General features: G+C 43.2%; 1 protein-coding gene across 3 annotated transcripts; it reads left to right on the top strand.

The window, feature by feature from the left end:
• Positions 1-386: 386 nt before the first annotated feature.
• Positions 387-22,426, top strand: si:ch211-243j20.2 (uridine-cytidine kinase-like 1). Of its 3 annotated transcripts, none has more exons than XM_024135172.2 (16): positions 389-542; positions 1,025-1,051; positions 1,591-1,796; positions 4,232-4,338; positions 5,159-5,329; positions 7,827-7,898; positions 11,148-11,337; positions 11,496-11,557; positions 14,721-14,740; positions 15,508-15,606; positions 15,765-15,858; positions 15,967-16,029; positions 16,560-16,682; positions 17,090-17,197; positions 18,457-18,613; positions 20,203-22,426. In XM_024135172.2, exons 1-16 carry the CDS (start codon positions 451-453, stop codon positions 20,262-20,264), a joined length of 1,653 nt encoding a protein of 550 aa, XP_023990940.1. In that variant the 5' UTR covers positions 389-450; the 3' UTR covers positions 20,265-22,426. The 3 variants fall into 3 exon arrangements, with proteins under 3 accessions (XP_023990942.1, XP_023990940.1, XP_023990941.1); XM_024135173.2 differs by lacking the exon at positions 14,721-14,740 and adding an exon at positions 13,888-13,904; XM_024135174.2 differs by lacking the exon at positions 7,827-7,898 and having other exon boundaries at positions 387-542.
• The last annotated feature ends 39 nt before the right edge of the window (positions 22,427-22,465 follow it).

The raw sequence follows: 22,465 nt of genomic DNA, 5'->3' as shown, positions 1-22,465 counted from the left end.
ATCAGTCGGTCACATGACCAAGGAGCTATTGAAATTCTAAAGTCAAGTAGGTCACATGACCAATGAGCTATTGACATTGGATTGTAAAAAAGTTTGTACTTTGTTTATGCTCCCTAACTAATTCAAATAGGAATGCAAAATGCTGTTCACATTTCCAGGTGTTTATTACCTTTGGAAAGCGAATTAATGTCCAAATCGTGAAAAAAAATACCTGTGCAATGCTGTGCGCAATTTTTCCAACATCATGACACTTATTTAGAGTTTGTGGCTCAAGTGGTTTGAAAGCTATTGAGGTTTGAATGCGCGAATATCCAATTTGAAGCTGGTTTTACCTCGGTAAAGTGAGGCTGGAGCGCACTCCACGCACGCACATGTACACAAAAGGTGACGTCAGGACGCTTCATCCGGTGTTTGTTTACGCGCGGTCTCCGGTGTGTACGAGATGGAAACATGGCAATGAAAATGAACCAAAACGATGTCCAGATGCCACAAAAAGAAGAGGGGGAGAAAGAAGAAGACCGGTCGATGTCTAGATCTGACAGGTATGTATAAATAATTGATATGTTTCAGGCTAACAAAGATAGCAATACAGAGACAGGCCGACAGAGTGTGTCTTGTGGGTTGGCATGCTAACCAGTCAGCTATCATTAGCCAGGCACAGCTAATATTTATTTGAAATAAATTATTTCTGGTAACTTATACTCAATATCTCAGCTACAACGATGGAAGCAAGCTAAGTATGTTGCTTAGTTATGGTGTATGTACTCAATGAATTAGCTAGCCAGCCGGCTAGAATAATGCTTCATTAATGCTACATTAGCAAACGTTAGCTAATGCACAGTCACATAGACGTGGCAGTGAATGTGGGTGCAATGATTCAGATCTCAGATGCCGAGTTGGCATTATAACAGAGCAACAACAGTGAAAATGAACATCCAGGTGTTCATTTCAATAGTCTAACGTGTATTTCTCTCCTTCGCCTATTTGAATTACCAACATTTTTTCACTTGTCCTGTGTTTTCAGATCAGTTCAGGTGAAGAGGAAAAGTAGGTAAGGAAATCAGTTTTAGACATACAGTCCAGCTGTTGTCACACATTTCGATTTTCTCTTTGACCAAATGATGACAGCCTTACTCATGCGAGTGCCTGCCCCATGCCCCCCCAGCAACTGTGTGATTTCCTGGAGAGGGTGGTCAAGTTTTCCCCCATTCTCCCTCACTTACACAGACAGTACAGAACTGCGGAGCGCTACTAATGAGGGTTCCTYGAGTGTATGGACCCCCTCTCTTTTCTCTCCACAGGACAGACACATTGTAATCAAATTGCCCAGATCATTGTCCTGATCATCATCATGGGGCAGGCATGAGCTTAAACGGCATCTCTGATGGCATATATGGATATGATGGCTTTTGTGAGTGGATGTTTGAAGTGATTCATGTCACAGATTAATCATAGTTAATAGCTATAATACAATCCTCTTCAATGGAAAATCTGGGTTATGGGTTATCCAGTGAAGCGCGCTAAATAATGACTAGGCAGAATTTGAGCGGAACTAACCTTTTTGTCCCTTGTGTTATTGTTGTTCACCAGTGGCAGTGGAGATGATTCTCTGGGCAGTCTTCCGAAACACCCCCGCTGCCCTCTGACCCCCTCACTGTCTCCACGGAAACGGACCACCAGCCAGAGCAAGACTGAGCCACCTCTCTTGAGGACCAACAAGAGGACAATCTACACTGCAGGAAGGCCCCCCTGGTACAATGTCACTGGGACCACCTTCAAAGAGGCTTTCGTTATTGGTAAGAGAGCTGTCATTTGACATTGTTATTAGTGCTCGGCTACCCGAGCCCGAAAGGCCCCAACATTATACTTTAAATTATAATGTTCCTTGAGTTTTGTCGGAGTTTAGAGTGACCAGAAGAAGCTAACAGCTAAATGCTCTCATGTCTCTTTGATTGTTGAGCAGGTACTTTAAAATATATATATATATATATATATTCTTTATTTTTTACCCAATTTYGTGGTATCCAATTGGTAGTTAGTCTTGTCTCATCGCTGCAACTCCCGTACGGGCTCGGGAGAGGCGAAGGTCGAGAGCCGTGCGTCCTCCAAAACACAACCCAACGCCACACTGCTTCTTGACACAATGCCCACTTAACCCGGAAGCCAGCCACACCAATGTGTCAGAGGAAACATCGTACACCTGGCGACCGTGTCAGCGTGCATTGCGCCCGGCCCACCACAGAAGTCGCTAGTGCGCGATGGGGCAAGGACATTCCTGCCTGCCAAGCCCTCCACTAACCCGGACGACGCTGGGCCAATTGTGCGGCCGGCTGCGGCAGAGCCTGGACTCGAACCAGGATCTCTAGTGGCTCAGACAGCAATGCCTTAGACCACTGCGCCATGAGCCAGAGATACTTTTGAGGAGATGGGAAACTCCATTGAAATCGTATCAACGCCCATTGTGTACGGTGCCCATGGTACGACAATGGGCTGCACGGTGCATTCTAGGCAACTCTGGGACAAGGAGAGCTCTCCTTCAAGGAGTGAATGGGAGTCAATTGGGCGCTAGCTCAAAAACCCAACATTAGCATGAATTTCGTCAACAGTAAGTACAACATTACAAACCTTTTCCGAAGTGTGAGAAGTAACTTATCTGTGAGCTTTCGAATCGTGACATTACGTACTTTCGAGGAAAGTAGGCAGGTTTCTCGACTCATACCCTAACGTTGAGAAGGGATTGCGTGACAATTAGCTCAGTAACCACATGGCGCAGCATGACAACGTGAACGCGATTGGTCGACAGTCTGCTGGGTGGGGTGTTATACGTTTCTCCATACATTGCCCAATTTGAGTCATATCTCCTTTCTCTAATATCTCTGGCAGAGCAGTCCAAGCGAGCCATTGCTATGGTTACTCAGACTCAGTGCCTCCATTAGCAGTGTGCATGAAGAGCGAGCTGCCTGCACATGGAGCAAGTAACAGACAGAGAGGAGCAGTTAATGGTTTTACTAATGGAGAAAGTTGTTTCGGGTAGGGCCTTAAATTTAACAGAAGAAATCAGGCTTGGGTAGGGTAGGGCCTGAAAGTGGTAGGCATGGGTAGTACTATAGTTGCTGAAAATTCATGCCTGTGCAGGGCTCTAATTGTCATGACTCATTACCTGCAAACTCAAACCTCAAACTCAACTTAATGAACAGAAATGACATGCACGGCAATGGTCAGTCACCAGACATTGTCCTGGAGAGTTGATAGGCAGTGTGGAAATTGAAGAGACATTTTGAAAAAGGTTTTCAGAAATCCTAAAATAATAGGATCTCATCATCAGTGCTCAGGGCATCCTCCATGCTAGCTTAGGTTGTAGCTTATATTCTACATTTGGCCGGGGTCCTTCTGATCATCCCAGTAAGGCACCCCTGTAAGCTTTACACACCATAATGAAATGAACCATGTGTATGAATTACCCAGCCGGACCATACTTTGTTTAAACACATCTGATTGGCTTGAGTGCTGCTGACTGAGACAAAGGCTATCTTTAATACGCAATCTGTTACTTTCAATGAGCCGGACTTGACTGGTTACGTTTCACACTTGGATGTGCTTTGGTTGATGATTCCTGTAAAAAGGCCATCCTGCTGTTCTCTGGCCAGCACTCTGCTTCTGTTGATGAAAGGTTAGAAAGTCTGCTCATGTACAATAACCAACCTGCCTCAGAGGTCCGAGGGAGAGGAGAGATGGTAAGCACATAAAAGGAGCCCTGAATCATCAGAGCCAGAGCTGTTTGTTATTGTCTCTAGGCAACAATTCCAGACGGATTTCATTTCATTTGCTGGATGGGTTGCTTCATGTTCTGTGTCAGTTAGTCTGATGGCTGAGTTTCATTTGTTGTGGCAACATAGCTCAATTCGAAGTAAAATATTTTGAAAACGGGCTTATCTAGACAGTTTTCAGTTCCATTTTGTTRTCTTGAATATTTTGTCTGTGCACGTTTATAGCCTAACTCAGCAGTTTTGAACTGCACCCTGTGTTATGTGCACCTCTCTGGTTTATGTATTCAGTACATTATAATAGGGGTTCCCCACTGCCTGTGCAGAAGCAGACACTACAAGCACTGCATCCAGGTTTTCACAACCACAGCATGTATTGTTGGATTTACTCCCAGGGTTGTTGTTTTGGATTCCTAGTGTACGTTTGTCAGGAGCCCTGTCTTACCCCCTCATGTTTCTTCCTGCAGGCCTCTGTGGAGGAAGTGCTTCTGGGAAAACCACRGTGGCCAATAAGATCATCGAGGCTCTAGATGTTCCCTGGGTGGTCCTCCTCTCCATGGACTCATTCTATAAGGTGAACTTGCATAATATGCTATGTTTATAAGTATGGCCTGGAGTTTATCATTGGTGAGGTCACAGGTTCAGGAATAACTCCTGGGTATACTTATAAGACATTCTGTTGAAGGTAAACTAGCCAATGAATGTAATGTCATGACCCGCTTCATGCTGAATGCTTTATTGGCTCCCCCTCAGATTTAGTATAGAGGCAGCAACACCTAGGGAGCACAGAACTATCAGTACCCTCAAGAGATATCCTCAGTCTACCCAGATAGAACCACTCAACTCAATAGCATTCTGAGACCACTGCAGCTGCTCCAATAGATTGATTGAATTGGTTCCCTGTTGTTAAAGAAAGTTGCCTCTGCTTAACTTGATCAGTGAAGCAGTGTGTACCCCGCTCTGTCCACAACCCTCCAAAAGGTCAGTAATTAACCCTGATTTGAGCTTTTATTTAGCTTTAAACTCCTAACCAATGAGGGAACTAATGGAATCATTCATGTCAATTATGTCCCTAGCTGTGTTGGAAACAAAAGTCGATTGCTTTTAAGTATGTTTTTCTGTAGCAGCCATGTTGTTTTTTTAGGTGACAAGGGAATGGCTCTAACAACTCATGCTTTGTTGGCCAAATAGGCCCCCACACCTAGGTACCTGTGCACATCGCAAAGGCACGAACAGCAGGGCTATTAAAATAGCTCCATCTTGCCCTTTGATAGGCTAGGTGTAATGTTTGCCATATTGCTTCAACCAATCCAATCCTCTCAGATCTACACAAATGCAGGTCAGGCAAGAGTGTAATTGAATTCCTGAATCGTGACCTTGTTTCTCCCCCCCAGGTTTTGACCAAAGATGAGCAGGAGCTGGCAGCTAAGAATGAGTATAACTTTGATCACCCAGAGGCCTTTGACTTTGAGTTGCTGGTGACTGTTCTGAGGAAGCTGAAGAAGGGCAAGAGCATCAAAGTACCCGTCTACGACTTCACTTCTCACTGCCGCCGCAAGGAGTGGGTAAGGCAGACTCAGTAAATTGTCTTAAAGCAATAATCCACCCAAAACCACGCATTCAAATCAAATGTTATTTTTCACATGCACCGAATACAACAGGTGTAGACCTTGCAGTGAAATGCTTACTTACAAGCCCTTAACCAACAATGCAGTTTTAAGAGAGAAAATAAATAAAATGACAAATAATTAAGGAGCAACATTAAAAATAACAGTAGTGAGGCAATATACAGGGGGTACTGGTACAGAGTCAATGTGTGGGGGCACCGGTTAGTCGAGGTAATATGTAGGTAGAGGTAAAGTCACTATGCATGGCTAATAAACAGAGTAGCAGCAGTATAAAACTGGGGTTGGGTTGGGGGGACAATGCAAATAGTCTGGGTAGCCATTTGGTTAGCTTTTCACGTGTCTTATGGCTTGGGGGTAGAAGCTGTTAAGAAGCCTTTTGGMYCTAGACTTGGCRCTCYGGTAACACTTGCCGTGCKRTAGCAGAGAGAACGGTCTATGACTTATGATTCTTATGATTTACAGTGTTAAATAACTGTAATATGTGAGAACAATAATTTTTTGTAACAAATATTTAATTTGGTTATAACAACCTTGCTAGCAACGTGAAAAACGTTGTGGAAATCTACATTGGTGGAAAAAGTAGTCAATTGTCATACTTGAGTAAAAGATACCTTAATAGAAAATGACTAAAGTAAAAGTGAAAGTCACCCAATAATATACTACTTGAGTAAAAGTCAAAGTGTTTGGTTTTAAATATACTTAAGTATCAAAAGTAAATGGAATTGATAAAATGTACGCAGTCTCCTCTGAACAGTTGATGTGTCTGTTACTTGAACTCTGAAGCATTTATTTGGGCTGCAATTTCTGAGGCTGGTAACTCCAACGAACTTATCCTCTGCAGCAGAGGTAACTCTGGGTCTTCCTTTCCTGTGGCGGTCCTCATGGGAGCCAGTTTCATCACAGCGCTTGATGGTTTTTGCGACTGCACTTGAAGAAACTTTCAAAGTTCTTGAAATGTTCCGCATTGACTGACCTTAATGTCTTAAAGTAATGATGGACTGTCATTTCTCTTTGCTCATTTGAGCTGTTCTTGCCATAATATGCACTTGGTCTTTTACCAAATAGGGCTATCTTCTGTATACCACCCCTACCTTGTTACAACTGATTGGCTCAAACACATTAAGGAAAGAAATTCCACAAATTCACTTTTAAGAAGGCACACCTGTTAATTAAAATGCATTCCAGGTGACTACCTCATGAAGCTGGTTGTGAGAATGCCAAGAGTGCAAAGCTATCATCAAGGCAAAGGGTGGCTACTTTGAAGAATCTCCAATATAAAATATATTTAGATTTGTTTACACTTTTTTAATTTATTTTTGGTTACTACATGATTCCATATGTGTTATTTCATAGTTTTGATGGCTTCACTATTCATCTACAATGTAGAAAATAGTAAAAATAAAGAGAAACCCTGGAATGAGTAGGTGTGTCAAGACACTTTCAATGATTGTCTTTGGTGTCTCAGCAGTAATCACAAAGAAAATGCTTGTATGAATTTTAAACCACTGCATGTATTGACTATCAACAAGGAGTATGTTATGAGAATTGCATTTTGCGTTTTTAATGTTTACTTTCATATCCTCAAGACTCAATGCAATTTCATGGCTGAAAGAAGTACAGCTATCCAGGAAAACAATAACATTACTTGTAACAAAAACCAGTTTGCTATCACCAGGGGGTAATAATGTGATAAATGAATGAAACATGACCACTATCCCTCTCTCTCTGTATGAGATGCTCTTTCTCTGATCAATACAGAGGTAGCCTGGTCATTCACTGCAGCTCTGAGCTCGTCAGACTCCTGGAATGGGATCGTGACAATCTGTAGCTCCCTGACTAGGCAGTACTACCTGAGTGATACATGTCTATGCTCCGCGTCTGACACACACACACGGTTAAATCTGGGCCTTTTGAGTCACTGACAGTCCATCTCTTGTTTTGGGACATCTTGATTTTTAATTATGATAACATCAGATCTTAACGTGTCAGTTGGGCCTGCTCTGCTCAGCCACCTCAGGGATTACTTTCTGTGGTACAAACAAAAAAATCACATCAGATAGCTGCAGTGGTAATTACAGCAAACAAAGGGCTGTTAATCAGAGGGGGATAGGCTGGAAGAAAGAGGGGGAGGAGGGGGAGTTTTGGAGCGGCGCACAATTTTTTTTAGTTTAGCTGTGAACGTGGTGCTGACAGAACAGCAGAGGGGTGCTGACAAGGCCCTTACACCTCGTCAACCCACCGGTCTCCCTCTGCCAGCCATTTGCCCACGCCCTTACCTGGCACACCTGGTGGGCACATCTTTCATAAGTCCTGGGAAGCCTGGCCCAGTCCCCGTTCTGCCATATGCTGTCTGTCTAATTATGTACACTGTACATAATAATCTGCTTTGTGTGGTGAGAAACTCTTTAATGGTGTGTGGGGTTTTTTTCTTCAGAAAACTGTCTACGGTGCCAATGTTGTCATATTTGAGGGGATTCTGGCGTTTGCCAACAAGGAGCTTTTGAAGGTGAGGCTGTTATTTTAACCTGCTTTAAGGTGAGTGTAAGAAGATGAAATGCTCACTTTTCCTTTCTACAGTACTGTTTCTTCTCTCTGGTCTCCAGTCATTCCTCTCTCCCTGCTCTCTTTTTCCTGCTCCTCTCTTCTCCCTCCCTCTTACCCCACCAGCCTAGCAGACCTGATTAATTACTCTGCCATGCTGCAGAGATGCCAGCCAGGCTGATTAATGGAGTGCCGCTGCCATCCTGAAGCAGATTCAGGGAAATTAGATGGATTCTCTCTGCTGGATGGCTCTGTATTCACTGTTCTACTTTCCCCTGCTCACAGCTATCTGCTATGATTAGGTTTCATGCAGGGGCTGACTATGGGTGACTGGGCTGGGGAATGACTGATAGAAATGGAGGGGCTGGGAGGTGGGGTGTTGTTGGGGACCCAGTACTGCAGCAGTCTTGGCTAGAGTAAAACATAACTAACCTGAAGCCCAGCTCTCTTCAGAGAAGAATGCACAAATCATTTCCCTTTAGAACAAAGCAAAAATACTACTAGTACTGTTGTAGTAGAATTTATGGCAGTTCTTCAGGCAGCCCTTGTCAGCTTTGATTATCTTGGTCCTCTTTATTACAACGTAGGTAAGCAACTTTTCACATAGAACATGTTGGCTCATCTAAATCCATGAGGTATCTAGGCAAGTATGATCCATGAGGTGACCAGATAGACCTAATCGCATTTGTCCTGGACTTGTAGCCTGCCTTGGATTCTCCTTCCCTCTTCATTATAACTAGAGCAGGGGTTTCCAACCTTCTCTAGCATGGAYGGGACTTTGCTTTTTTTTTTTCAAGTAGCTAAGTACAATTATACATATTTTCTTCTAGCTTTCAAATAGGCACATTCTTCTCTTCCCTGCAACTCTTCCCCAGGTCCTTAGTGCACTACTTTATCTTGTATACTATGTTTTGTGTCAATATACCTGGTAAAATAATGGTTAATAAAGGGGGGGTATATAAAATATTTGTATATTTTCTAATTTTTATTTTTCATTATTTAATTTAGTTTTAGTTTTTCACTATCAAAATTACAATTGTTCATAAAGAAACCACTAAATTAGATGTTTTGGGTCCATGTCCATGGTTAAATCCCATCAGAAGACAATTTGGAAAATGGAAAACAAATTGATTTGAGTGTAATTCCCATTTTTAATTGCACATCTAGCGCACGAGGAATGTGTCTAATATCTCGGTCTAGCGATGGTTCGGTACTGCTGCTGCTCATTTCATGGACAAGTTAGCAAATAATAGATGCAAATGAGACGGTATACTTACTCATGATAGACTTCTGCCAGGTAAGCCTACTTTGCAGTTAACATTTAATTGAAGGTTTTGGGGAAAGCATTTCTGTCAACCCAGAAGACGGTTATCACATCAACTGGCTACACTGCGCATATAGACAAACGTGTGCACCACACAAACAGACAGGCAATATTGCTGGAAATGAATTGGCAGATATTGTGAGGTTTGGCATTTTAAGCCAATAGTGACTAACCAGGTGTGGTATAATGTCTGTGTTGCGTTGATTACATAGTACCTGGGAGCTTGCGGTGTCTGATACTTGTGAGATTTGTTTATGACAGTTTGMAATAGAACACATGCGATGGGAAAAGGGCATATACTTTCTGAATTGTTTGGCGGGCTACTCATAGGTGGACCTGTTGGAGACCCCTGAACTAGAGGGTGTGTATCTGGTAGTGATGGGGTAAAAAAAAAATCGATAGTTACACATCAGGATATTATTTTTGCCGATGTATCTCTTTGTCAATATCTCAATATTATTTTTGCGCTAGTTGGCTGTACCTGAACCAAAACTACAATATTTTTCTTTCATAGCTTGTTCTCCATCTTCTCTTTAAATAGGGAGACCATTTGTTTTTAGCACTCATTTTCTCATGGCTCTGTCTCTCTGCAGCAGACAGAGTGAGCAATATGTTTGGAACATCGAATCGCAATGCATATCGTATCAGCAACTAAGGATGGTGATGATATCGTGAGGTCCCTGGCAATTCCCAGCCCTAGTGTCTGGTCCATGTGCCAGTGAATGAACAAGACTGTTTTATTAATGGTTCTGTTGATTTGGTCCCTTTTTTTCCCTTCGATCCACCAGTGCTGTGTGTGTACAGAAATCCATACAAATTAAAATCTGAGTGATTGTGTTTGCATTGGCAAAGGACTTCTGTTCCGGGTCATTTATCAATTCGGCTATTGTACAGAGAGGCTGGGCTAGGATGATAAGACAAACAAACAATGCAGGTAACTGGATGTACTTTCAATTTTATTCTTTCAATAGAAGTGTTGTATTATTTTTGTTGTAATTGTGGCTCACTTAGTACTAAACGTTCTTATCAACCGGTTTATTTACTTTCCTATAAATTGGCTCCCTCTCAACCCTTTGCCATGACTCCAACAAACATTACCGTGCTGGCTACACCAAGCGTCAGGTCSGCTCTGGCCCGGCAATGACCTGCCATCTTTAAGCTGCAGTGATGTAAAACGTTGCTAAACTGCCCTGCTCTAGTTTTTCCCCCAATGACAGAGGTTCCAGTAAGAGAGAGAGCGATAGAGGGGAAGGCTGAGTCTGATCCCTGCTGTCTGTCTTAGCATGGTCTGTCATGTGGAGCGGCTGGAGCCCCACTCCTCATCCCCTCCTCCTATAGGGTGACAGCTGTGCTAGCCCGGTTGGTCAGGAAGCAGATTTACTTTCCCAATGACTGACAGTCTCATTGGTTCTCTGAGTTTACACTCCCAACACTCAATGGCCAGATAGTCATCAATAGCTCTTGTTTTTGAGTGGTTGCCTATTCTTGTGTCTCCGTCACATACAGTGGTGCTGCTGGACCATTAATCCTCCTCACTTTAGTTTTGCTGAGGTTAGAGCTTTGAGTTCTGGCTTTAGTTTTCCCTGACTGGCTGGCTAGCTGTATTTCTATTTCTGTTGATGTGTGTTTAGGAAAAGAGCTTCAAAGACCCAATAGGCCGTCAGATTCCCATTTCACTTATTTTGACCCTAGGACATCATGTAGGTGGGTTACCCTGAATGGTGCTGTGGGGGCATTTACCCAACACTCCGTACTTGAAATGATCATCTCTGGCAAACACTGCCCTATTAAAAGTCAGATCTGTCATGTTGAGAACTTCTGCCATTGGTTATGTACATGACCTCTCTTAACCCTTTTGTCTCTTTCTCTCTGTCCATCTTCCTCCCCCAGCTGCTGGACATGAAGGTGTTTGTGGACACCGACTCAGACATCCGTCTGGTCAGGCGTCTGAAGAGGGACATATCGGACCGCGGCCGGGACATCAACGGGGTCATCAAGCAGTACAACAAGTTCGTCAAGCCGTCTTTTGAGCAGTACATCGAACCCACTGTGCAGGTGGCGGATATTGTGGTCCCCAGGGGTGAGTGGCTTGTAGGTAGATGCATACTACCAGTGTGTTAGAAACACTGCTTCTATGTATAGAGTCTTTAGATTAAATTCAGAACAATAAAAACTTTTTACAAATGGTATCTGTAGTGATTCTGCTATAAAAGATACGTGTGTGTTTGATTATTTTAGGGGGCGAGAACTTTGTTGCCTTGGATCTGATTGTGCAGCATGTTCACAGTCAGCTTGAAAAGGTATGTGTGAATAATAGGCTTTTATCTCCTATACCTCTGCCCATAGACCCTAACCTAAAAGCATGTACCTATCTCTGTCCACGGTGTCGTCTCTTCGGCTCACACCATGCTCAGTTTTTGCATGACCCCTATCCCATTGTTCATGATTTGGGCCAGGAGTTTTTCCTGACCACCTTCCCTACCAGGAAAAACTCCTGCCCTAACCCATGACCTCTGAACCCTGTCCTATCCCTCAACATGGGTGGGTCAGTACTGGATTAATGATCAATGACAAGTCTCATTCTCATAGGATCTCTCAAGACTACATGTATTATTAAGATCAGCAGACTCCTATAGCTGTCCTGTCTGCACTGTTTCAATCTGGTAGTTCCAAGGTAATCCTGAATTCCCAGAGGCTGGTCTCCAAGTAGAAGTTGATCCAACCAGTTGCCCACCTCACTTCTCCCATCTAGTGGCTGGGATTCAGCACCACAGGTTATGAATTTGTCATGTACATTGCCTGTCTCTGGTATCAGGCTGAACCCAACCCTCTGTACACCAAGGGAACGTAACAAGAGAGGATTTATAACTGAAAGGCACACCTGTGTGTGGACATGCATGCGTCAAGGACACCAAACTTATCTGTCAGTGCCATGACCCATAAATCCTAACTGGCATCTTTAACACTGTGCTCTCTGTTGTCAGACAGCCCCTTTAAGTCCCTACAAATCATGATATACACTGAGTACACCAAACATTAGGTACACCTTCCTAATATTGAGTTGCACCCCACCTCCTTTTTCCCCTCAGAACAGTCTCAATTTGTCAGGGCATAGACTCTACAAGGTGTCCAATGCGTTCCACAGGGATGCTGGCTCATGTTGATTCCAATGCTTCCTACAGTTGTATCAAGTTGGCTGGATGTCCTTTGGGTGGTGGACCACTCTTGATACATACGGGACACTGTTGAACATGGAAAAACCCAGCAGGGTTGCAGTTCTTGACAGAAACCGGTGCGCCTGGCACCTACTACCATACCCCGTTCAATGGCACTTAAATATTTTGTCTTGCCCGTTCACCCTCTGAATGGCACACACACACATCCATGTCTCAATTGTCTCAAGGCTTAAAAATCATTCTTTAACATGTCTCCTCCCCTTCATCTACACTGATTATGAAGTGGATTTAACAAGTGACATCAATAAGGGATCATAGCGTTCAGCTGGATTCACCTGGTCGGTCTGTCATGGAAAGAGCAGGTGTTCTTAATGTTTTGTACACTCAGTGTATGTGGCCCTGTGGTGTCCTGATCCATCATCACTGTAATATGACAAACCATCTGTCACAGAGAGAGATAAGATGGAAGGTTTCAAAGACAAGCTCAAAGGTGCTCGGTTACATTATATTTAACAGACTCACTGTACTTTATTTCTTTTGGAGAGGGTTGTGTGGGGAGTGACGCGTGATCACGTGACTTCTGTCTAAAGTGTACGCCATTCACGTTCAGAGTCTCACCCGCGTGTGCAAAAGCGTGTGCAAAAGCAGATAGTCTGTGTGAGGATTTGTGGATTAAGGGATCTCTAATAAAAGGCCATTGTGTGGATCAAGTAATGAATGGTGTCGAGTGGGAGGAGACAGCGGCAGCTCGTCCTCSATAGAGTGAGTGACTGATGAGGATAGGGCCTGTTGTAGCCTAATGAACCATAGCACCCTCCATATAGCAAGACTACTACCACTGGGCCCACTATAGTACTTCTGGTTAGGAAACCCCCTGGTTTGGTTAGGATGCCACACTTTGCCATTAGCTTTGGGGTATTTTGTTTGATATGTACTAGATACTATGTAGGAACGATTTTGTTTGTCAGACTAATGGATAAAACGAGTAAATCAAATATGATGCACCTCCATGGGGTTTCCATATGGAAAAGGAGCAGAACACTTGACTTTTTTWAATATATTTTTTATTATTGCCCAAAAAATTCACATTTCAAATTAAATTCCCATGCTGTGCACTGGGCCTTGTTGTGAGATCAGAGCAGCAGAATTTAGCCTAATCTAATGCAGGAGTAGAACCTGTACAGAGAAAGAGGTACCGGTTCAGGCACTGAGCTTATCTGATGGAACACTGTCTGTCTGATTCATGGCAAAATGGAGGGGAATGTAATATCATTGCCTGGTGTTTGTTTATTTAAAAGGGCGGTGGGGACTGGGGACATTTGGCTTTGTTTGGAGGGTTGGAATGGCTTGTCTCATTTCATGAGTTTTGTTTTTATTTCTCTCCTCCCTGTGTGTGTGTTTGTAATCAAATACTTGCTAAACCCTGACCGAATAATGCACTCTAACCGTCTCAGCGTGAAATCACAGTGAGGTATGACTGCCACACCCCTCATATCTCTACCGGTCTCTGTCTCGTGCTGCCTCTGTCTTTTCATTCTGTTTCCTCTCAGCAGAAGCTCAGAGAGCACAGAAAGGACAAAAGGAGATGTGCCCAGTCTGACAGAATACTCATGTTACTATTTATTTGACCATTTTGGCATTTTTTCCCCCACTGATGTTGACATGATCAACTAATCAAGGTGCCCAGGAAAATGTTTGTAAAGCTAAATGAGAGTCTGTGCAGCTCCTCTTCTCCTCTTCCACACCGTCAGTCATGAAAGCTATCGCTAACACCAGAAGGATGACATCGCTATGGTTCCACTGAGCTCTGGTTAAGACCTAAAAAAAACTGCTGGGAGCCGCTAATGTAATGAATCCCTTTTTACCGAACGATCAAAAAGCTAACGTCACATTAACCAAGGAGTATAACCTTGAGTTTAGTCCTACATGTTTATCATATGACCTCTCACTAAGGCCGTTGCAAAGATGATTCTTTTTTAACTACTCAGTCAGAGCTCATAACCATGGTGATGTCGTCTGGTCCTGAGGCCGTCCCCTTGCTGAGCTGAACAGGGGCCCTGACCCCCCCCCCCCCAGGAGCCCCTCTCAGCCTGGCCCCTGGCCNCCCCTCTCAGCCTGGCCCCTGGCCGTCACACCTCTCAGCTTCTCCTCCACAGATATCATAGGGCCCCTACTCTGTCCTGTTGCTGTCTAATTGGGATGTATTTTCTTTCTTTTCCTCTTTCTTTCCTCTCCTCTTTGTCATCACTCTTGTTCTCGCAAAATGAATATTTGTCACCTTCTGCAGAGGAAACTCCGCTGGGATATGTGAGGATAAACTCCTGCATCTTCCTCCTTCTCTTAAGTTTTATCTCCCCTCTCATCTGCTCCTCTTTTATGATTTAGTAACATAGCCCCCTGACAAAAAGCTAACAACCTTTGTTTGCTGTCATTGCTATTTTTCCAAGATATTGTTTTTCATTTACCTCTTAACCAATTTGCTTGATTCTTTCAGTTTTCGCTATGATTTCTACAGTCTTAACTGTCCTGTATTTTGGTACCAGATATATATACATTCAAAAGGCTAATTTCAGTGCAGTACTACAGTATTTAGAGAGTGAGTTGTCTTGGCTTCTTGTATTGGCAACAACAATGCAGGACACATAGCAATGTGCTCAATTGCTTTATGGCATTTCTATTTATCAACAGAACCACTGTTTAGAACTGTACAACGTAATAGTTATTTTCTAGATTTGAAATGGTCCTAGTGATGTCACGTTGAATTGTCAGCCGGGAAAGTACCATATGCTCCAGACAGCGCGAGAGGAGCCTGTTAAAGCATTGCTGTTGCCAGTACCTGTACACTATTCCCACACCCCACTTTGCCTGGCTGTGCATCTGTGACCACCATACTGCAATACATGTTTACGAGGAGGAACGTAAAATATCCCAGTGGTATCTTACCTTTGTCCCCCTGATTTGATGTGATGTCTGTGTTGTTGTACTGTGGTCCCTCCAGCAGGGGGCAGTGTTGTCTGTTGTACTGTGGTCACTCCAGCAGGAGACAGTGGTCTGACTGTCTCTCTGTTGTGTAGGTCTGCTCTGGCCTCGGCCCACCAGGGACAGCCCCTACCCAAGACCCTCAGCGTCTTGGAGAGCACCCCACAGGTCCGCGGCATGCACACCATCATCAGGTAAGGCCGTAGAGCTCTGGGTGACCACCGTTTTATCACCCTCTCAACATTGACTCTGCACTGCCACAAGTTTATAATGAATATACACACACACACCCCTCACGCTCAGTCCCTGTCCCCTAACCCTGGTGTGTGTGTGCCTGCCTGCCTGCCTGCAGGAATAAGGACACTAATCGTGATGAGTTCATCTTCTACTCTAAGAGGTTAATGAGGCTCCTGATAGAACATGCCCTCTCCTTCCTGCCCCTCAAGGTGAGTGGCCCTGCATGCCTGCAGATGCATGGCCAATATTATATTGCCTTGCACAACCAGACACTAACACTGGTCTCTTCTCTCTTCCTTTCCTCTCATCCTCTCTAGCCTGTGCAAGTGGAGACTCCCCAAGGTTCCATCTATGAAGGGAAGAGACTCAGTGGTAAAAGGGTAAGGCTCTATGCAGATACCTCCCCACTTTCACAGAGGGTTTTGGGCCCTAAAATGCAATAAAGTATCAATGTCATCCCTGATACTACATTGCAGCTACATTGTCACAATCACTCTGTTTGCTACTTGTAATTATTGGAAGATTGTACAGTGATTAGACTAGTTTATCTCTCCAGTCATTTTATTCATCACCATACATAAAGCACTATAGGCATTGTTAACATTCGTTTAACTAGACGCCTGCAGTGAAAACCCTCGAGTCATAAAGTGTGTGGATGGGCCTGAGAGGGTCGTTCATTCCAGTCTTTTTATGGTGATGTGTTTGAGTGGCTCTCAGTGGGAGCAGCTCTGTTAGGCAACAGGGTTGTTATGACTGTATTACTCTACTGCAGATGTCTATCTCCTACCATCAGGCTGGGTAACACTGAGTGCTCACTATGCTGGTCCTTCAGGTTGCTCAATGGAAGTTTACTTATAAACTAAACTGTGAAGGAGTATAAAGCCTGGAATGCAATGGTGTGTGTGTGTAGATCACAGGCGTGTCCATACTGAGAGCAGGGGAGACCATGGAGCAGGCACTGATGCATGTGTGTAAAGACATTCGGCTGGGGAAGATCCTCATCCAGACCAACCATGACACTGGAGAGCCTGAGGTAACACACAGAAATCAGTCATGTTGTTCAAAAAGTTTGGCCCTCTTATCTGTAAGGCTGCATACACACCCAGACATGAACTCTTCAACACGAAGATCATAAACCAGGAGTGACTTCATTCAAGGCTAGGTGTCAGTCTCTGGGCTAACTGATACACACTAGCCTCATTGACCTCAGGTTCACTGCCTCATCAGAATAGCAGACCAGCCATACTTTGGAGATATACTGTGTGTGTGATGTCTATGCCAGCTATAGCCTTCAAGCTTTGGACCTTCTTTCTTCAGCTTTACTGGTTTCATTCACCACAGATGCTCAAAATGTGACATTTTAAGTTCATAAAATGCCCAAATGAAAACCATTGTATAAAACGTCCCATTGTATTAACATTTCCTATCGCCCCTGTCCAGCTCCACTACCTGCGTCTGCCTAAGGACATCAGTGAGGACTATGTTATCCTGATGGACAGCACTGTGTCCACTGGGGCTGCTGCTCTCATGGCCGTCCGGGTGCTGCTGGTCAGTTCTACTTTATTCTACCTCATTCTACTCCTCTGGTCTAGTCTATTCAGCATTAGTCGGGTATTATAGTTCAATTTTTAAATGTAATAGTAGTTTCTAGTAGAAGTCTTATATTCTCATGTTTGTCTTCACCACCACACACCTATGTTGAGGAGACGTTAGGGCTTGGGGGTTTACCTATGGTTCTGCATCCAGATAATGTTGGTTACCCCTGAGACATGGCTGAACATGACAGATGGCAGACTAGGCCTTGTCCTTGTTGGTTGTTGAGATAGCAGAGTTGTCCTTGTTGGTTGTTGGGATGGCAGGGCAGCAGCTTTGCTAGTGGAGACTGGATGGCTACAGCAGCAGGAGATTAAGGAGAGATCGGGATGCTTGTTTACCGTCATAAAACACAGTTTGAGTCCAGCGAATTTGAGGTCCTGTTTCCTCATTGTGATAAGACTAAAGTTCTAAATGTACAGGTCCTGTGCTTTTAGCCTTCGCCCCTTGTGAAATGTAAACATCTGGGGAGAATTATCGCCAATTTGGCAACCAAAGTCCGTGGTTTTTGTTTGTTCTCCGAAAGCAAACTTTACTGCCTCCATGACTACCTCTTTTTAAAGCTAGAATCTTTAGTTGCTGCATACATTTTTGGACTTATAAAGTAATTATACATACCCATTGATTCTTGAAGAATTTAACTTTTATAAATGCCTCATGAGTTTAGTTCAACTGTCGTACCCCATCATAACCCAAAATATATATATATATATATATATAAGCCTCTTTTACACCAATGTTTGTAAACATTGTAAATGTAAACATTCACTGTATAGCCTCATAACATGGTTAAAACTATAATTTATATCATGGATGGTCAGTCTTTGCATCCGTAGCTCAGTCTCTGGATTTGAATGGTTACATTTCTCCAGGTCCGTCCCTCAGCTTCTTACCAAAACAGAGGCGGGGTGACCGCTTTGTTAATGTTTCGAATAAAGATTCTAGCTTTAAAAGATAGTCATGGAGGTGTGTGTTTTTACTGGAAGCATTGGTTGAAGTATGTGATGAGTGCAGAAGACCTATCAGACTAAGGAGTCCCTTTTGACCGGTAGCAGTGGGTATGGGAAGAGCTTGAGATCCCAACAGGTCTGGAAGTGGCTGCCTCGCTCCTCTTACATATTGTGCTACTGTCACAGAAACTTCCCACTAACCACCACTCTTTCTTCAATCGTGATTAAAGGTCACAATTTGCATATGTCTGTCACCTTGTGTAGGACCATGATGTCCAGGAGGATAAAATTTTCCTGTTGTCTCTACTGATGGCTGAGATGGGCGTCCACTCTGTGGCCTACGCCTTCCCTAAGGTCCGCATTATCACCACGGCCGTCGATAAGAAGGTCAACAACGAGTTCCACATCATCCCTGGCATTGGTGGGTGCTTCTGCTATCTATCGGTCTGTCTCGCTCTCTCACACACGTTGTTCTCAGTCACTCTCACTTAATGCGGTTTTTCCTTCAAAGCGGTGTCCTAATGCAGATCTAGTGAGTCTGCTGTTTGTGGTGTGACTGATCATTAGTGGTATGACCAAATCACAAGTTAAAAACTTCCAGATTGTKCCTTCGGAAAGTATTCAGACCCCTTGAATTATTTTGTTAGGTTACAGCCTAATTCAAAAATGTATTAACGTTTTTTTCCACATCAATATACACACAATACCCTATAATGACAAAACAAAAACTGGTTTTTAGAAATGTTTGATAATTTATTTAAAAAAAATTAAAACTGCTCGCATTTACATAAGTATTCAGACCCTTTACTCAGTACTTTGTTGAAGCACCTTTGGCAGTGATTGCAGCCTTGAGTCTTCTTGGGTATGACGCTATAATCTTGGCACACCTGCATTTGGGGAGTTTCTCACATTCTTCTCTGCAGATSCTCTCTGTCAAGTTGGATGGGGAGCGTCGCTGCACAGCTATTTTCAGGTCTCTCCAGAGATGTTCGATCGGGTTCAAGTCCGGGCTCTGGCTGGGCCACTCAAAGACATTCAGAGACCTTTCCCGAAGCCACTCTTGCGTTGTCTTGGCTTTGTGCTTAGGGTCGTTGTCCTGTTGGAAGGTGAACCTTCGCCCCAGTCTGAGGTCTTGAGCACTCTGGAGCAGGCTTTCATCAAGGATCTCTCTGTACTTTGCTCTGTTCATCTTTCCCTCAATCCTGACCAGTCTCCCAGTCCCTGCCACTGAAAAACATACCCACAGCATGATACTGCCACCACGCTTCACTGTAGGGATGGTGCCAAGTTTCCTCCGGTCGTGATGCTTGGCATTCAGGCCAAAGAGTTCAATATTGGTTTCATCAGACCAGAGAATCTTTGTGTGCCTTTTGGCAAACTCCAAGCGGGCTGTCATGTGCCTTTTACTGAGGAGTGTCTTTTGTCTGGCCACTCTACCATAAAGGCCTGATTGGTGGAGTGCTGCAGAGATGGTTGTCCTAATTTACCACAGGTGGACTCCAAGTTGTAGAAACATCTCAAAGATGATCAATGGAAATAGGATGCACCTGAGCTCAATTTCGAGTCTCATATCAAAGGGTCTGAATACTTATGTAAATAAGGTATTTCTGTTATTTGTAATAAATATGTACACATTTCTAAAAAGCTGTTTTCCCTTTGTCATTATGGGGTATTATGCTGAGGATTTTTATTTATTAAATCCATTTTTAGAAAAAGGCCATTCAGGCCCAAGTAGATGGGCTTTGTTATGAATCACCCCAGACTGACGTTTTACATTTTTTATTTAACCCTTATTTTATCATAAGTTGACAGCGAACACATTCTCATTTACAGCAACGACCTGGGGAATAGTTACAGGGGAGAGGGGGGGATGAATGAGCCAGCTGATAGCTGGGGTAACCCATATGTTCCATCAGCACTGCCACTGATCACACAATTCTCACTGACGCTAGTCCAACTCATGTATTCACAATGACAATATGACTGACTGCTCTCTCTTCTCTCCCCCAGGTAATTTCGGGGACCGTTACTTTGGGACGGACACTCCCTCGGACTGGACCGAGAGTGATTAACGGATGGACTACTGAGCTGAAGTTTTGCTGAGGAGGGGGGGGGGGGGCATCACACAAGCACTTAGCCATGCCAGCCAACCACTGACCAGTTCCTAAGTGCTAAAGATTCCCCCTCAGTCAGCACCCCTCTGCTGCTTATCATTACATGATGTCCTGGGCACTGCCCCTGTGCCAACTCTACCCTCTCTGATCAGGGTGAAAGGTCATAAGGTCATACTCTCCTGAGGAGGAAACGTGATATTAGCCTAGCTTTGCTAGCGATGCCCATTAGCCCATACATACATATCTATCTATCCACTGATAAAAATACTTGATTTGAGATTTTGCTTGTTTGATTTTTGTTGACGCAGCAGGTTGGAGAAAGAATCAAGAGAAATAAAAAGCCTCTGTTGGGTTGAAGGATGACCATTTTCTAGACCTTTTGATGTTTTCCTATTGAGTGGACCCATAGAAATAGTTAAGATGACAAATCACACCACAGTATGAAATCAGGGAAGATGAGAGTAGGACAGTCTGTGGCTGTTAGTGCCATGTCTCAGCTGTGCTTGAATAACATGTGTGAATATAATGGCGATGACCATTGTTATGCACAGGGAGACTTTGTATTATAACTGAGAGGAGCAAGTTAGACTGAGGGTACAATGGACCAGGTAGGTAGTGAAAATATAAGGTAGTATAGCTCATGGGTAGCTTTAAGCTTAACATTGCCTGAGTGTATTAGTTAATATACATCTATGGACATTATGGACTGTCCTCTCTGGAGATTGTGTGCTGTTGCCTTAGCTGTGACAAAAGTCTCAGGCAAAAAAGTACCTTTTTTATGGTTTAAGATGATCGACWTGAGTTGGGAGCATTATTTAGTGCTTGAGGCCGTTTTTATTATAAAGATTTTATTAGGTTTCCCCTCATTTATATATTATAGGTTGGTTGATGCAGATTTTTTTTAAACTTTGCAGCCATTTCTCTGGGTAATAAATAAAATGTTATCACATGCTTCATAAACAACAGGTGTAGACTAACAGCGTACTTAGTTGGGCCCTTCCCAACAATGAAGAGGAAAAAATCATAGAAAAGTAATAATAAATACACAATGAGTAACGATAACTTGGCTATGTACACAGGGTACCAGTACCGAGTCGAAGTGCAGGGGTACGAGGCAATTGAGGTAGATATGTACATATAACTAGGAATAAAGTAACTAGACAACAGGATAGATAATAAATGTGATTAATCAAAGTTGGTGCAAAAAGGGTCAATGCAGATAGTCAGTTTAATTATTTTGTTACCGATTTTAACTATTTAGCACTATTTATACTTGAATATTTTTCCTGTGTAAATTATTTCCTTGTGTATTTAATGTTTTCTCATTTAAATTGATACCCCTGGTTAGTTCACAAAGGCCGTACAATGTATGTTCTAGTATAATTAAGAAATTACAGCAGGAGAGGTTGTCTCTGACTACTCAAATGAAACCATCATGGATCATCTGTATCATGTTTGAATAGGCTGACCAGCTTGACCATGTACATATTTTGTTTTCTGGCCTTCATAGTTACARGATTGCAAGACAGAACCTTGAGGATTCAGTGGCTTTGAGTGTTTAAATATAGTGTCTTAAAAAAAGAGGATACCCAAGATATCCTCAGGCATTTTTTTGGCAAAACTATGCATATGCATATTGTTAGCTTAGAGACATTTGGACGGTAAACATAGTGTTACATATTTGTCCAGTTGTGTGTGTATATAATAAAAACATCTATGTATTTCCCTTAGGGAGAGTGGTTGTCTTTGCTGGGTCTCCATGTGTCAAACAAGGCTTCTCTATAGGGAATCAGCTTTAGCTATGTTCGTTACCTCACCTGCATTTCTGTTTTGTATAGCTTGAACTGTCCATGGGTGTCTGCTTACTACTATATATCTGCTTGTGTGGTTCACACAGCTTGGTTACATTTATATGCTCAACAATGTTCCATGAATCTAGATTTCTTTTGTGTGCCTTTTGTTGATTAGACATTTTTAAAAAGCATGATGTAAGGACAAGGCTTGATTGGGCTTTTTTGTTGTGTGTTCCCTTAGCAAAAAGGAATCTTCACACACAAATCACTGCAATATTTCATGCTATCATTTCATCTCCAAGAAACAATAAAATAATACGAACTGGATGTTTTAGTTTTGTGTTACCCTGTTCATGTTCAACTGTC

Source organism: Salvelinus sp. IW2-2015, unplaced genomic scaffold (genome assembly GCF_002910315.2).
Source record: "Salvelinus sp. IW2-2015 unplaced genomic scaffold, ASM291031v2 Un_scaffold86, whole genome shotgun sequence".
Taxonomy (NCBI): Eukaryota; Metazoa; Chordata; class Actinopteri; order Salmoniformes; family Salmonidae; genus Salvelinus; species Salvelinus sp. IW2-2015.
Note: the sequence above shows the minus strand (reverse complement) of the source record. Positions and strands in the feature narration are given on the sequence as shown.